Source organism: Euprymna scolopes, chromosome 36 (genome assembly GCF_053919585.1).
Source record: "Euprymna scolopes isolate OS-2025 chromosome 36, ASM5391958v1, whole genome shotgun sequence".
Lineage (NCBI taxonomy): Eukaryota > Metazoa > Mollusca > Cephalopoda > Sepiida > Sepiolidae > Euprymna > Euprymna scolopes.
In genome coordinates this window covers 53,717,880-53,731,869 of record NC_136517.1, presented here as the reverse complement: position 1 = coordinate 53,731,869, position 13,990 = coordinate 53,717,880, and the positions used below count along the sequence as shown (strand labels likewise).

The following is a 13,990-nucleotide window of genomic DNA, read 5'->3' as shown; positions in this document are numbered from 1 at the left end:
TTTGCGGATTTCACCAATTTCAAAGAAGAACCCAAGCACGCCTCACTTACGGCAATTGATTCCAACATACCCCTTACAATAGAAACCAACGCTGCAGATGTTGCCCTGGCTGCCACCCTCAATCAGAACGGCCACCCAGTTGCTTTCTTTTCCCGATGTCTTTTAGTCAGCGAGGAACATTACTCTTCAGCTGTAAAAGAAGCACATGACATTATCGAAGCAGTGTGTTAATTGCGTCACTACCTTATCGGTTCCGCCCGATATACAGACCAATGCTCTGCAGCTTCTCAATCAAAATAAAGAATGAGAAGGTAGAGCACTGGAGAATCAAACTATCAGCCTTTACATTTGATGCAATATACTGTCAAGGGAAAGATAATGCAGCTACAGACACACTTTCTCGAGCGGTTTGCTCCCTGACTAATTCAACCAATCTATGAGATCTACATGTTTTATTGTGTCATCCAAGCATCACACGAATATCTCATTTTGTACGACTGCATAACCTCCCTTACTCCATCAAGGAGTTTGTGGGTGTTTCTTTGCAATAATTTATCTGTTTTTATGAAAGGTGAGGGTTTTTTTTTTTTCAAATTTTTTTCATAATCTGGTTAATTAGTGTCCAATCAATAATAATCCAGTAAAAAAAATTCAAAAAACCTATCAGTATACAAATGACATATGGGGTGATTGTTGTACAACTCCATCCTTAGCAATTTTTCATTATTCTATTTCAGCATGAATACCTCTGATTCTAACTGAACAAAACCTTATTAATTGGTAGTTATACGTCTTCCGTGTTCCAAATCATTACAAATGTTATCATTTTTATACATATTTATATTATATTCTGTTACTGTTAATTAATAAATACTGAAAATTTCATTAAAATTGGTTGATTTCCTGAATTTTGGTAAATTTCTAAGTGATGGGGGGGGGGGGTCTGCAACTCTAAAAGAGAGTTCCCCAAACTTTTGAAACGCTTTATTTAGAATTAGAAACCCATTCTCAGCATAGGGATAAGGTGTTTTATATCTATTCTGTACTTTCACCTAACAATTTAATAAAAAAAAGGATATTGTGAAACTTGAGTTTAACTTTAAAATAGTATTACAACAATAGCACTGTAATTTTGTTTTATTTTGTTAAAAAATTATTTTTGTTTGATTTTAATTCAAACAGCTTCATTCGACACCACATTTTTACTTAAGTTAAAAAATTTTTTTTAAATGAGTTAAAACACGCAAATCGCTTATCTAGTTAAGTAAAAGAATAACTTATCTTGCCTATGATAACATTTCTCGGGTTTGTTTTACAATGCACAGAGGTATGAAAAAGTGATTAAAAAACAAATATATAACAAATAACTGTTACCAAAGGCAAGTTACTCTTTTCTACCTTCCTCGATAAATTTTTGGTGTGGTTCGAAAAAACAAGTAGCATGGAGCATTATACGAGAACAAAAGAAATGGTTGTGATGTCTCTTGAAATCTTTGAAGTCTCAACAATTACTTAAAAATAAAAAATTATAAAAAATAGTGGTAGAAACCCACCTAATAATTATCAGAGCACCTTAAAGTTGTTAAAATGAAACTTAATCATGCTAATTAGTTTAATGTACTTGAAAACATTGTAATCTGTACAAAATTTCCTTTCATTTGATATGCTACAAGCCATATTTTGTTAATTTCTTTGAATCATGTTGTGGTGGCCATCTTGGATGTCTCAGTCACCATCTTGGATTTTTCATGGTTTAATGATGACAAATGATAATGTCCATCAGAATAATATTTTGCATGATGATAAAGCTTTACTTCCTATTTTTTTTAGCTGTTTTAAAATGTTTCCACTTAAGGCTGTTAAAATGAAACTTAATAATGCGAAATTGTATGCTAATTAATTTAAAGTACTTGAAAACAATTTTGATCTGTACAAAATTTCCTTTCATTTGATATGCTACAAGCCATATTTTGTTAATTTCTTTGAATCATGTTGTGGTGGCCATCTTGGATGTCTCAGTCACCATCTTGGATTTTTCATGGTTTAATGATGACAAATGATAATGTCCATCAGAATAATATTTTGCATGATGATAAAGCTTTACTTCCTATTTTTTTTAGCTGTTTTAAAATGTTTCCACTTAAGGCTGTTAAAATGAAACTTAATAATGCGAAATTGTATGCTAATTAATTTAAAGTACTTGAAAACAATTTTGATCTGTACAAAATTTCCTTTCATTTGATATGCTACAAGCCATATTTTGTTAATTTCTTTGAATCATGTTGTGGTGGCCATCTTGGATGTCTCAGTCACCATCTTGGATTTTTCATGGTTTAATGATGACAAATGATAATAATGTCCATCAGAATAATATTTTGCATGATGATAAAGCTTTACTTCCTATTTTTTTTAGCTGTTTTAAAATGTTTCCACTTAAGGCTGTTAAAATGAAACTTAATAATGCGAAATTGTATGCTAATGAGTTTTAAAGTACTTGGAAACAATTTTGATCTGTACAAAATTTCCTTTAATTTGATATGCTACAAGCCGTATTTTGTTAAAAATTTCTTTGAATCGTGTCATGGTGACCATTTTGGATTTCCCAGTTGCCATCCTGGATTTCCTGGTTGCCATCTTTGATTTTTCATGATGTGATAATAACAAATGATAATGTTCATCAGAATAATACTTCCTATGATGATAAAGCCTTACTTATCATTTTTCTTAGCTGTTTTTATGATGTTTCTACTTAAAACCATGAAACTAAGTTACCATGTGAGATGGTCATAAATACAGCCTTCATGGTGTTTTGATATGTTCAGAATTTCATCATTAATATCTTAAAAAGATCTGAAATTACAAAAAGATGGGTCAGTCTGTAAATTGTGCAAATTTCCTCCCATTTTCAGTCACAAACAAAATGTCCAGCAACCATGTATTTTTTTTGATACTGTGAATGGTCATAACTCCAGTTCTAATGAACCAATTTTAAAAAACTAAAGATAATATTTCTTTGTTTTTTATACTCTTTCCAATAATGCTTGATTTGAATTTATTTGATGAAAAGAAAAAATCGTATTGCCTTGCTACTATTATTTGGGACCATGTCTACTGGGGACTATGTGAGGAGATGAGCAAGATGTTTGTTCACATTACATTTTAACTTCTGCATGTTAATACAGTCAGAGAACCAGGAAACAGTGAGAGAATTTTGAAATCTAGCAATTCGAGTGAAGAAGCTATTAGAGTAGAAGACTTTCTGGCATCTCGGAACCTCTACAGTGAAGGAGTAGAATTTTGCTTATTATTATCATAGTCATAAAGTTCTGCCATTTTGATAATGGAAACTTATTGTCAATACTGCAATCATAATTTTATTCTTTTAAGGAATTACATGCAAGATTACTGCACTCGGTTGACATTTCACTTTCAATCCCCTTTCCATCCCATATTCTCTATTTTCCTTTGCTTCCTGTCTGATTCAAAAAAGTCTGTGACATGCAAATAAACGGACTAATGATGTTATATAACAAACTACAACGCTTGCTCGGAAGTCTTTCACTTCATTATTTAATTTTTATTTTAAATCTGACGTTTTTAGTTTCTTTTCAAATAGAATTTTCTTTTTAAATAGAATTTTGAACCAAACCCGACAAGCAGCAAAATCTCACCCCTACACAGAGATCCCTAGATGCCAGAAAACCTTCTACTCTAATAATTTCAGCTAGACTTGGGAATTTCCTTCCAAGTTCCTGCTTCCGACTGTACTAACATGCAGAAGTTCAAGTGTAATGTAAACAGACATCTTGCGGCTCAACTCCCTACATAGTATTCTTGCAATTATGTCCCAGATAGTAGCCACCTACATCAAAGTGGCACTGTGCCTTTTTTGGGATGAAAATGCAATTAAAAAATTTTAAAAAAGAAGGGGGGGATAGAAGTTATGTTTTTGATTGAGTTTCTCACTATGTCTGCTTGTGTCCAGCCTAGCATCCACATCACTTGACCCATTGTTTAACTTGGTTAAAATATCGATCATCTAAGTTAGAACTGGTTTAATTTTGGAGTATCGATGTCAAAGATCAAGATCACACTTTCAGTGATAACTTTGGTTTTATTCAGTGCAGAGACTTGCAGCATTCATTTGGCATCAGGTTGCGACCAGTCAAGATTCCAATCTTGACAAACTGGGTCCTTTTGATGGACAATTATCTAGTGAGTTGAGACATTCGTCTTGGGTAGTTTTGGGAAGTCCACCTTACCAGACCTTGCCTACCCTTTTTTGGGTGGAGTAATTTTATTGCTTACTGTCTGAAACATACTGACTGGAGAATACCGATCGAGCTATCCAGGCAATTTTGAATAATTCAGAGTGTTTCTCCTTTAGGAATGCTATCATGATTCTCCACATCTGACCTTGTGTCAAATCTTCCCGTGATGGAAAGGAAGTAAATACAGAAACTCACTATTTGGCACATATTGTAGCCAATGAAGTCCCACATCTTATATGAACTTAACTATGAAAAGTTTGGTCATGATCAAAATTTTGACAGAATTTGAACTTCCAATTTTAACAAATTTGATGAATGGATCTGATGATCTTTGATAACAATAACCATCATACAAAATTTCAGCCCAATCAGGTAAAGAGTTTTGAGTTATCAATGCTTCCATGACAACAAAAATGCTCTGCTAGGAAATATTTATGTTGTCAAGTTGAAATATTCAGCTTCACTACTGATTTATGTTCTTGTTATATATATATATATATATATATATATATATACTAGCAGGGATACCCGGCGTTGCCCGGGTGTTTAGAGGTGTGTGTGTTGAGGGGAGGTAAATCAAAACAAAAGAATAAGCGAAGTAATAACCCTATTTAAATATTATAAAAAAACAAAACAATAAACGAATGTGATGCAAACGAACGATGTTAAAATTTCTTAAAATCGGAAAAACAAAAACTAAAAAAGAAAACGCAAATGTGATGGAATAAAACTTCTTTAAAAAATCTGAAAAATAAAAGAAAGTATGTGTGTTAAGGGGTAGATGGGAACTAAAAAGTAATAACCTTGTTTAAATATTAAAAAAAAACGAACAAAAGCAAAAAAAAAAAAAAGAAAACCAGCAAAAAAAGTTTTGGGAGGGAGGTAGGCTCGAACCTGAAGCCTTGATCTTAAAAGTCTGACAACATAGCATTACGCCATGACTTTAGGAAAGTCGAAAATAAGCGTTTAAAAACCCAGGTCGTTTTGTAGGTCAAATATCATGCCATAGCAGCAGGAGCAGAAAACAACAAATTCACAGCGTGAATTTTGTTGTAAGATAAAAGTGGCTGAAATAAAAGATTTTTACAACGTTGTTTCGTAATTGTTAAATATTATCACGGTAGCATATAAAAAGTTATAAGAATGAGCGAGTAGCCGGAAAAAAGCCTTTGCCGGAGATACAGAAAAAATGCACACACACACATTATTGCTTTTATATATATATATATATATATATATATATATATATATATATATAGAGAGAGAGAGAGAGAGAGAGAGAGAGAGATAGATAGATTATATATATTACAAGATCAAAGATCAGAAAAACATTGGTACCATTGGTTTCAAATCCCACACAGACAACCAGAGATTGATCCTCTTTGTGTTGGATTTGAAACCGACAGTGCCAATGTTTTCCTGATCTTCTGTAACACATATAAATAGAAATTACACTCTTATACGGATATTTTCTTATAATCAAGCACTTTGGTTGGGGTTTTCTCCCACAAACCTGATAAAGGTGAATATATATAAGAACAAAGAATTAATAAGATATGTTAAAAACACTAAGAAGGGTTAAAAACATAATATATATAACTAGCATGGGTGCCCGGCATTGTCTGGGTGTTTCGAGGTTTGTGTTAAGCAAAAGAAAAGTGGTAGTAGGAAGGCAGGCTCAAACCCGTACCATGAAGGAGGAAAAAAACGGGAAAAAAACGCGACGTCTTTGGTGTTACGACCAACACCAAACTGGAAGTGACGTAGGTTTAAATTAAAGCTAGACAATCGAAAAAATGGGATGACTTTCGAAAATATCGGTCAAAAAAGCGACCCCTTCCTGTAGAAAAGTGCCCAGTTGAGGGTGAAGAAATTTATGTTTTTAGCCAATTTTTCGGATTTATTGTCAGAAGGGGCGAGTTTCAAAACGATATTGACCTTGTGAAAATCCATTGCCTCTGTTGAAGGTTTTAGGCTAACATGCAAACATACATTTATATATTGGTAATTCAAATTTTCGACCCAAACCAATTAAAAAGATTGCCGTATCTCTGAATACCCTTTATGTAAAATTTCAAATGTTTAGACCAGAAATTGTCTGAGTAATTTGGTAGAGACCGCAGAGGTCAAATTTTTTAAAACTTTGACCCCTTTTTTGACCCCTTAACATTTATTGTTTTGGCCTCAAATCAAGTTATTAACTTAGATCCATGTCCAAGGAACCTATATCTAAAATTTCAATTGTTTATACCCAAAATTGGCAGAGGAGTTTGATAGAGTTCTCAAAGGTCAAATCGTTGAACGTTGACTCCTTAACAGCAAAATTTCTGGCCGAAAACCGATCACAAAGATTTTCCCAAATCTCAATACTCTGTATATCAAATTTTGAGTCTACAGACTGAAAATTGACAGAGTTATTGCGTAGGGAAATGTATACAGACGGAGAGATAGACACACACACACACTTTCACTTATATATATATATATATATATATATATATATATATATAGTAGCATTTCAGCTCGGCATTGCCTGGGTGTTTGGAGATGCATGTTGAGCAAAAAAAAAAAAAAAAGCGGTCAATTTTTTAAACTTTGACCCCTATTATGACCTCCTAAAATCTATTGTTTTGAGCTCAAATCAAGTTATTAAATTAGATCCATGTCGAAGGAACCTATATCTAAAATTTTAAGTGTTTAAACCCAAAATTGTCGGAGGAGTTTGGTAGAGTTCTCAAAGGTCAAATCGTTGAACTTTGACCCCTTAAAAGACAAATTTCTGGCCGAAACCCGATCACATAATTTTCCCAAATCTCAGTACCCTGTATATCAAATTTCGAGTCTGTAGACTTAAAATTGACAGAGTTATTGTGTAAGGAAATGTACACACACACACACACACACACCACAGACACTTTTATAGATATACTAGCATTTCAGTCCAGCATTGCTCAGGTGTTTGGAGGTGTATGTTGAGAGAAAAAAAAAAAAAAAAAAAAAAGAAAAGCGGTCTGACCCCTATTATGACCCCTTAACTTTTAATGTTTTGGGCTCAAATCAAGTTTTTAAGTTAGATCCATGTCCAAGGAATCTATATCTAAAATTTCAAGTGTTTAGACCCCAAATTGTTGGAGGAGTTTGGTAGAGTTCTCAAAGGTTGAATCGTTGAACTTTTATCCCTTAACAGCCAAATTTCTGGCCAAAAACGGATCACAAAGATTTTCCCAAATCTCAGTACCTTGTATATCCAATTTTGAGTCTGCAGACTTAAAATTGACAAAGTTATTGCGTAGGGAAATGTAGACAGCAGACAGACACACAGACATGTTCACTTTTATAGATATACTAGCATTTCAGCCCGACGTTGCCCGGGTGTTTGGAGGTGTACGTTGAGCAAAAAAAAAAATTGGTAGTAGGAAGGCAGGCTCGAACCCGTACCGCAAAGTAGGAAGAGAACAGGAAAAAAACCCTGACGTTTTTGCTATTACGACCACCGCCAAACCGGAAGTGACGTAGGTTTAAATTAAGGCTAGACAATCAAAAGGAGAGAATGACTTTCGAAAATATCGGCAAAAAAGGGACCTCCCTCTGTAGAAAAGTGCCCAGTTGAAGGTGAAGATATTAAATTTTTAGCCAATTTTTCTATATTTGCTGTTTGAAAGGTCGAACTTCAAAACGATACTGATCTTGTAAAAATCCGTCATCTCTGTTGAAAGTTTTAGGCAGACATGCAAACATACATACATACATTTATATATTGGTAACTAAAAATTTTCAACCCAAACTGATTAAAAAGCTTGCCGTCTCTGAATATCCTTTACGTAAAATTTCAAATGTTAAGACCAGAAATTGTCTGAGTAATTTGGTAGTCAAATTTTTTAAAAACTTTGACCCCTATTATGACCCCTTAACTTTTATTGTTTTGGGCTCAAATCAATTATTAAGTTAGATCCATGTCCAAGGAACCTATATCTAAAATTTCAATTGTTTATATCCAAAATTGTCAGAGGAGTTTGGTGGAGTTCTCAAAGGTCAAATCGTTGAACGTTGACCCCTTAACAGCCAAATTTCTGGGTGAAAACGGATCACAAAGATTTTTTCAAATCTCCATACTCGTTATCAAATTTCGAGTCTGTAGACTGAAAATTGACAGAGTTATTGCGTAGAGAAATCTAGACACACAGACACGTTCACTTTTATAGATATATAGAAAGATAGATAAATAGATTATAGATAAATATATATAGACACAATATTGTGTGTCCTGTAAACTTTTTACGCAAATATTATGCAAGTATAAATCATGTAGAATATCTGCATGAATATAATTACACGTAATAGTTAACTAAAGATGATCATCCCATAAGAAAACCGAAAAAATTAATAGGGAATTAATTGAAATGAATGCTTAAAAGAATATGCAAATTAGTTAGATCTTTTGCTAGTGAATGCATTTCCATGATCCATATATCCATAATTCATATATAAGAAAATTGTATTTTCTTTTTAAATAAATAGAAAAGAGGGGTTTTAATAAGAATATCAATACACACAAAAGAAAACGAATTTATAGGCGTATAGATAGATAGATATATCTATATCTATATCTATATATATAAGGCAAATGCACACACATTTTTTTGTATGTCTCATAAAAGGCTTTTTTCGCCGACGGTCCTGAGTGGGGGTGAGTGGGGGTTACTATCGCTTAGGATTGTTTATATATCCCCTAGATAATAATATCTACGATTTGGGAACGCATGTCGCCTCTAAATTTATTTACGTCGACTTTTATGAGATTCGCACTATTTCGCTCTGTCCCCTGTTTGTCCTGCTTTTTAGGATAAATACAGTGAAACTAAATTCAGACGGGTCGTGTTCTCGGCAATGTCCAGAAAGCAATCAGCTTTTGATCAATGTAGAGTTTCTCCTTATATCAGACAATTGCTATTCGATTTGGACAATGGGGAGCTGCTTCCACCCCCTTCCCATCATCATCTGGGGGGAGCGAAAACTAAAAATACTGCCATGTCATCGTAACGATCCCGCGATGACCTCATTTAGCGTCTTCCTGTCAATCAAACCTCTTTCACTCACTTTATAAGCCTTAACTTAACACACTAATCAATTACTCTGATTCGTGGTCGAGACGGTTAAGTAGTTGGCTTTTGTTTCCACCTCCGCGTCAAGGCTTCCGGGTTCAATCCCGCCTCCCGACCAAAACTATTTTTTTTATTTTTACACCTTTAAACACCCGGGTAACGTTTTTTTTATTACTTTGCTTATTCTTTAGCAAATGGCAAGTTGCTAATGTAATATGTGATTTGTGTGAACACATTTGCACCTTTGTTAGTAATGGAATCGGCGACAAACCAACCTTTGTTAGTAATGGAATCGGCGACAAACCAACCTTTGTTAGTAATGGAATCGGCGACAAACCAACCTTTGTTAGTAATGGAATCGGCGACAAACCAACCTTTGTTAGTAATGGAATCGGCGACAAACCAACCTTTGTTAGTAATGGAATCGGCGACAAACCAACCTTTGTTAGTAATGGAATCGGCGACAAACCAACCTTTGTTAGTAATGGAATCGGCGACAAACCAACCTTTGTTAGTAATGGAATCGGCGACAAACCAACCTTTGTTAGTAATGGAATCGGCGACAAACCAACCTTTGTTAGTAATGGAATCGGCGACAAACCAACCTTTGTTAGTAATGGAATCGGCGACAAACCAACCTTAGTTAGTAATGGAATCGGCGACAAACCAACCTTAGTTAGTAATGGAATCGGCGACAAACCAACCTTAGTTAGTAATGGAATCGGCGACAAACCAACCCTGAGAATGTAGCAGCATCAGCAGAGAACTAGTGATCAAGACATACTGGTCTTTGAGAAATTTCTGTTTCAAACGATCACTGTGGAGACGATAGGACATGGGATTTTCTCAACAGTTTTGATCTATTGATGACACACATCACCGTGAATTGATTTGGCTTCATGAACACTTCTCCATCGCCACTATTTGAGGAAACATATTAAACCTGCTCTCAGCCTGCCAAACCAGCAAGACATCTGATGAAATTTCCTGACATTTGCATATTGGTTTTGCAAAAGAAAATTTTATTAATTAACTAAGTTGTTTCTGTTGAATAAATTTTATAATATTTGTTTAAAAAAAAAAATTCAAAATTTTTAGACTAAATAACATTTATTTCTAAATATATTCAATTCTGTAATTAATCTCTTGCAACATGGACTTAGAGTTAGTAATAATTTTTTTAAAAAGTTAACTGACCATAAATGTTAGTATGGTCCGGAAATAGGGAACCATTTAATGTTAAATTTATATGTGAAACTGAACCCCCCCCCCGCCTCTAAATTTTAAATTAAACTTATGTTACCGTGCCGAAATAATAATATTACTTAGAAAGATATTCTTAACGAGGGGAGGGTATTTTGTAATTATTCTGTAGTTTCATCTAGAAATTTAATATTAAAAAAAATATCGCAAAAAAAAAAAAAAAAAAAAAAAATAGCACAGTAAACACATTTTTTTCTTTCTCGGCCCAGTTTAACGCCTAAAAAAGTAGAGTTTTTATTTATTTATTTTTTTTTTTTTTAGATGTTTTAGCTGAAGGTGTTAATTTATAAATCTATCAGAAAATAAGCAAAACTAATAAACAAAAACTAAATGTATGTGAAACAATTAGCTTTACCACTCGGCGTTGGCCGGAAGGCTTTTTACTTTCATTTTTGTTATTATTGTTTGATGAAAATAGATTCCAAAACTTTTCAATACACGAGGATTTAGGACTTTTAAATGCAAAAAAAAAAAAAAAAAAAAAAAGATTTTCTATTCGACATATTAAGGACTTCCAAATTAAAAAAAAAAAAAAAAAAAAAAAAAAAACTCGCAATTGAGAAGTGATTAACATTGCCGATTTGTTTATGAAGAAGTCAAAAGGCATTCTGGTGGAGTTAATCTCGTAATTTTTTTAAAATTCGCTTTTGGATTTTTTTTTTTTATTATTGCAATAATTAATCGATTAAATGAATAAAAGATGTGTATGTCACATTGAGGCGATAAACACAAAATGGTTACACCATTTTATTAAAAATTAAACAATAAACAAATAAATAAAAACGGTGTTTATTAATACAATAGGGACGCTATCAAGAAATAACGTTTTCGGTTTCAGAGCAAAATTAACCAGATTAACACTTGTCTGTTTTCGTTTGGTTAATAACTATAAATTATTTTCAAATTGACACTTTGAAGGCTTCAAAATCACTTTCGAATCTTGAATCTGACGACGTAAACACGGTTTCCGAACATTTTTTTTCCACCATTATTAATAGATGAATTATTTTTTTTTTAAAATGGCTGTCACGGTAATTTCTCAGTGGTTGCGTGAATTTTAAACATGATTTTGAACCTTTGAAACTTTACATTAGAAAGTGATTTCTGGCCAGAATGAAAGTTTATGGACCAAAGTCAAGTATTATGGTTGTTTTGTGTTCCTAAACCGAAAGAAAACCAATATTTCTTTTCGAGAGAGCCAATATTGTATCAATAAATCATTTTGCTGAATACTACTAAACAATACAAAGATGGGGGAAAAGCAACTGAAAATGACGACCAAACGAAGATCGACAGAACTAAATAATAGAAACGATGACGTCAAACAAGAAACGAACCTTTTTTAAATGTGAAGCGGGTATCGATTCGTTGTTTTTGGACCCACATACATTCCGCTCAGTTTCCATTGCAGTGGAAAGTGACGGTTCATCGATGGAATTATTTGAGGCCATTGTTGATTAAAAATAACAAAAAAAAAGACACCGATTATCTCCCTTCTGTAGGTGCATCCAGAATCGGAATTAAACGAAACGCACTTTTTAGTTTATTGAACAGATAATTTAAGATTTAAACGGTTAAAAGAATAAATGGTATTTTTTAAATACCTAAATTTATGCCCAAAATATTATGAATAAAATAATAAGTAAAAATTAAAAACAAAATCACGAATGACCACTTTTATGGGTGCATCGAAAATCGGAATTCGACGAAAATATTTTTTATTAGTTTTATTAAGAGATAAATAAAAAAAAAATGAATGATTAAACACAAGAAAATCATAAATGTATTTTAAGATCATATTTTATGTTAAGAGCGTAAATATTTTGTCATTATTATTGGTTGGAACTCGGCTTTGTTTAAAATATAATAACAACAAAGACTAAAGAAGCGTTTCCTTTTTGAAAATTAATAGAACTAACTAGCGCCACCTGGACAATCATAATTATAAGGGGGAGTTAATGAGTTGCGTTTGTGAAATTTTTGAAATTTATTTATTTACTAGCTGAAGTACTCGGCGTTGCCAGGTTGTGTTTGATATATTTGAATATCCCGTCCTCATATATAAGTATCTTATTGGTTAAACGAAACATCAATTCATAATGGCTTCTTTTTCTAAATCCTCCAATGAGGTAGGAGTAGTAGATGCGTTTTATTTTATAGAGGTCTTGCTAGTAGCCCTAATCTTCTTTTCTAATTTAATCTTTTATCTATTAGTCTTTTTTTCCTTTCAAAATATGATGTAAGAATTGCAATTATTATTTTATATCATAGTGCATATCTGAAAACTGTTAAATCTCCTTTTGTTTTTGGGGTTATTTTTACATAGGCATCGCAACTTATCAATGCCCAGAGGCCACCCGAGGATAAAGGTTAAGAGTGTACAGTAGTCAATTGGACAATATAGTAATCGTTAGTAATGGAAATTCGATAAATTTGTTAACTTAAATGGAACGGCCCATCAAGAACTTGTTTACATTGGACTTGAAAACAACCACATTATAGTTAGCTGGAAATCAGGCAAACGGAAGATATTTCCACAGGCGTGCAGTTCTAAGAAAGAAACTCTGTTCATGGAATCTTCGTTTAGGTTTAGACACAGATAAAGAGTGGGAAAAATTACTGATAGTGTTTTCAAGCTAGACAAGTGTTTCTCATGAAAGTTTGGTGAGGGGGACCATAGATTGGAGCTCAGACGAGCACTTGCCATGAAAATAACTATAAAGCAGAGACAGGCTCGCAACATCTCTTCTGTGAGAAAGAGGTTGCAGGGAAGAAAAAAGGGGCATCCCTTATTATTCCCTACTTTAACTATTACATGTCCAATATATATAAAGATAACTTATTTTGTAATGAAATAATTAAAATGTAGTTTTAAGCAGTGCATATCTGAACAGAGGTAAATATACCTGTAACATTAATTTTGAAGAACTTCTACATAAACAAAATTTTGGGTGTGACCTGTAACAGGTGTGTGAATGTAGAGGTTTTCATAACTTCCAATGCGTGAGCAACCAACATACAACTGGCCATGAGAAAAGCAAGGTGTCTGAAGATTAAGTACAACAACTTTGAAGCTTTGTCCTTGCGTTTTATTTATATATATGGAAAAACTAATTTTTATCGGGAATTGTAAACACTTGAACTAAAATGGCATGTCTAAAGGAATATGGGGAAACTGAGGAATTAACACAGTTTCACCTTTAAAATTTTCAGTTATTATAATGGCTCCGAGATCATTAGTTTTCAAAGATTTTATTGCTAACCATGTGCCATTATACAGTTTAGGTGGATCAAAATTGCTTTATAATATAACTGGAGCCCCTTCCTTCAATATCCGGTTATGATGTGGCATTC

At 33.2% G+C, this 13,990-nt stretch overlaps 1 protein-coding gene across 3 annotated transcripts in view; it reads right to left on the bottom strand.

The window, feature by feature from the left end:
- The window catches only part of LOC145260486 (uncharacterized), a 118,235-nt gene extending 106,104 nt beyond the window's left edge, over positions 1–12,131 (bottom strand). For all 3 annotated transcript variants that reach the window (XR_013864307.1, XM_080118595.1, XM_080118597.1), the window contains exon 1: positions 11,974–12,131. Coding sequence is in view for 2 of the 3 variants with exons in the window: in XM_080118595.1 (XP_079974721.1) it covers positions 11,974–12,087 (114 nt within the window). In the remaining variant the exon portion in view is untranslated. The remainder of the gene's footprint in view (positions 1–11,973) is intronic.
- Between the last annotated feature and the right edge of the window lie 1,859 nt (positions 12,132–13,990).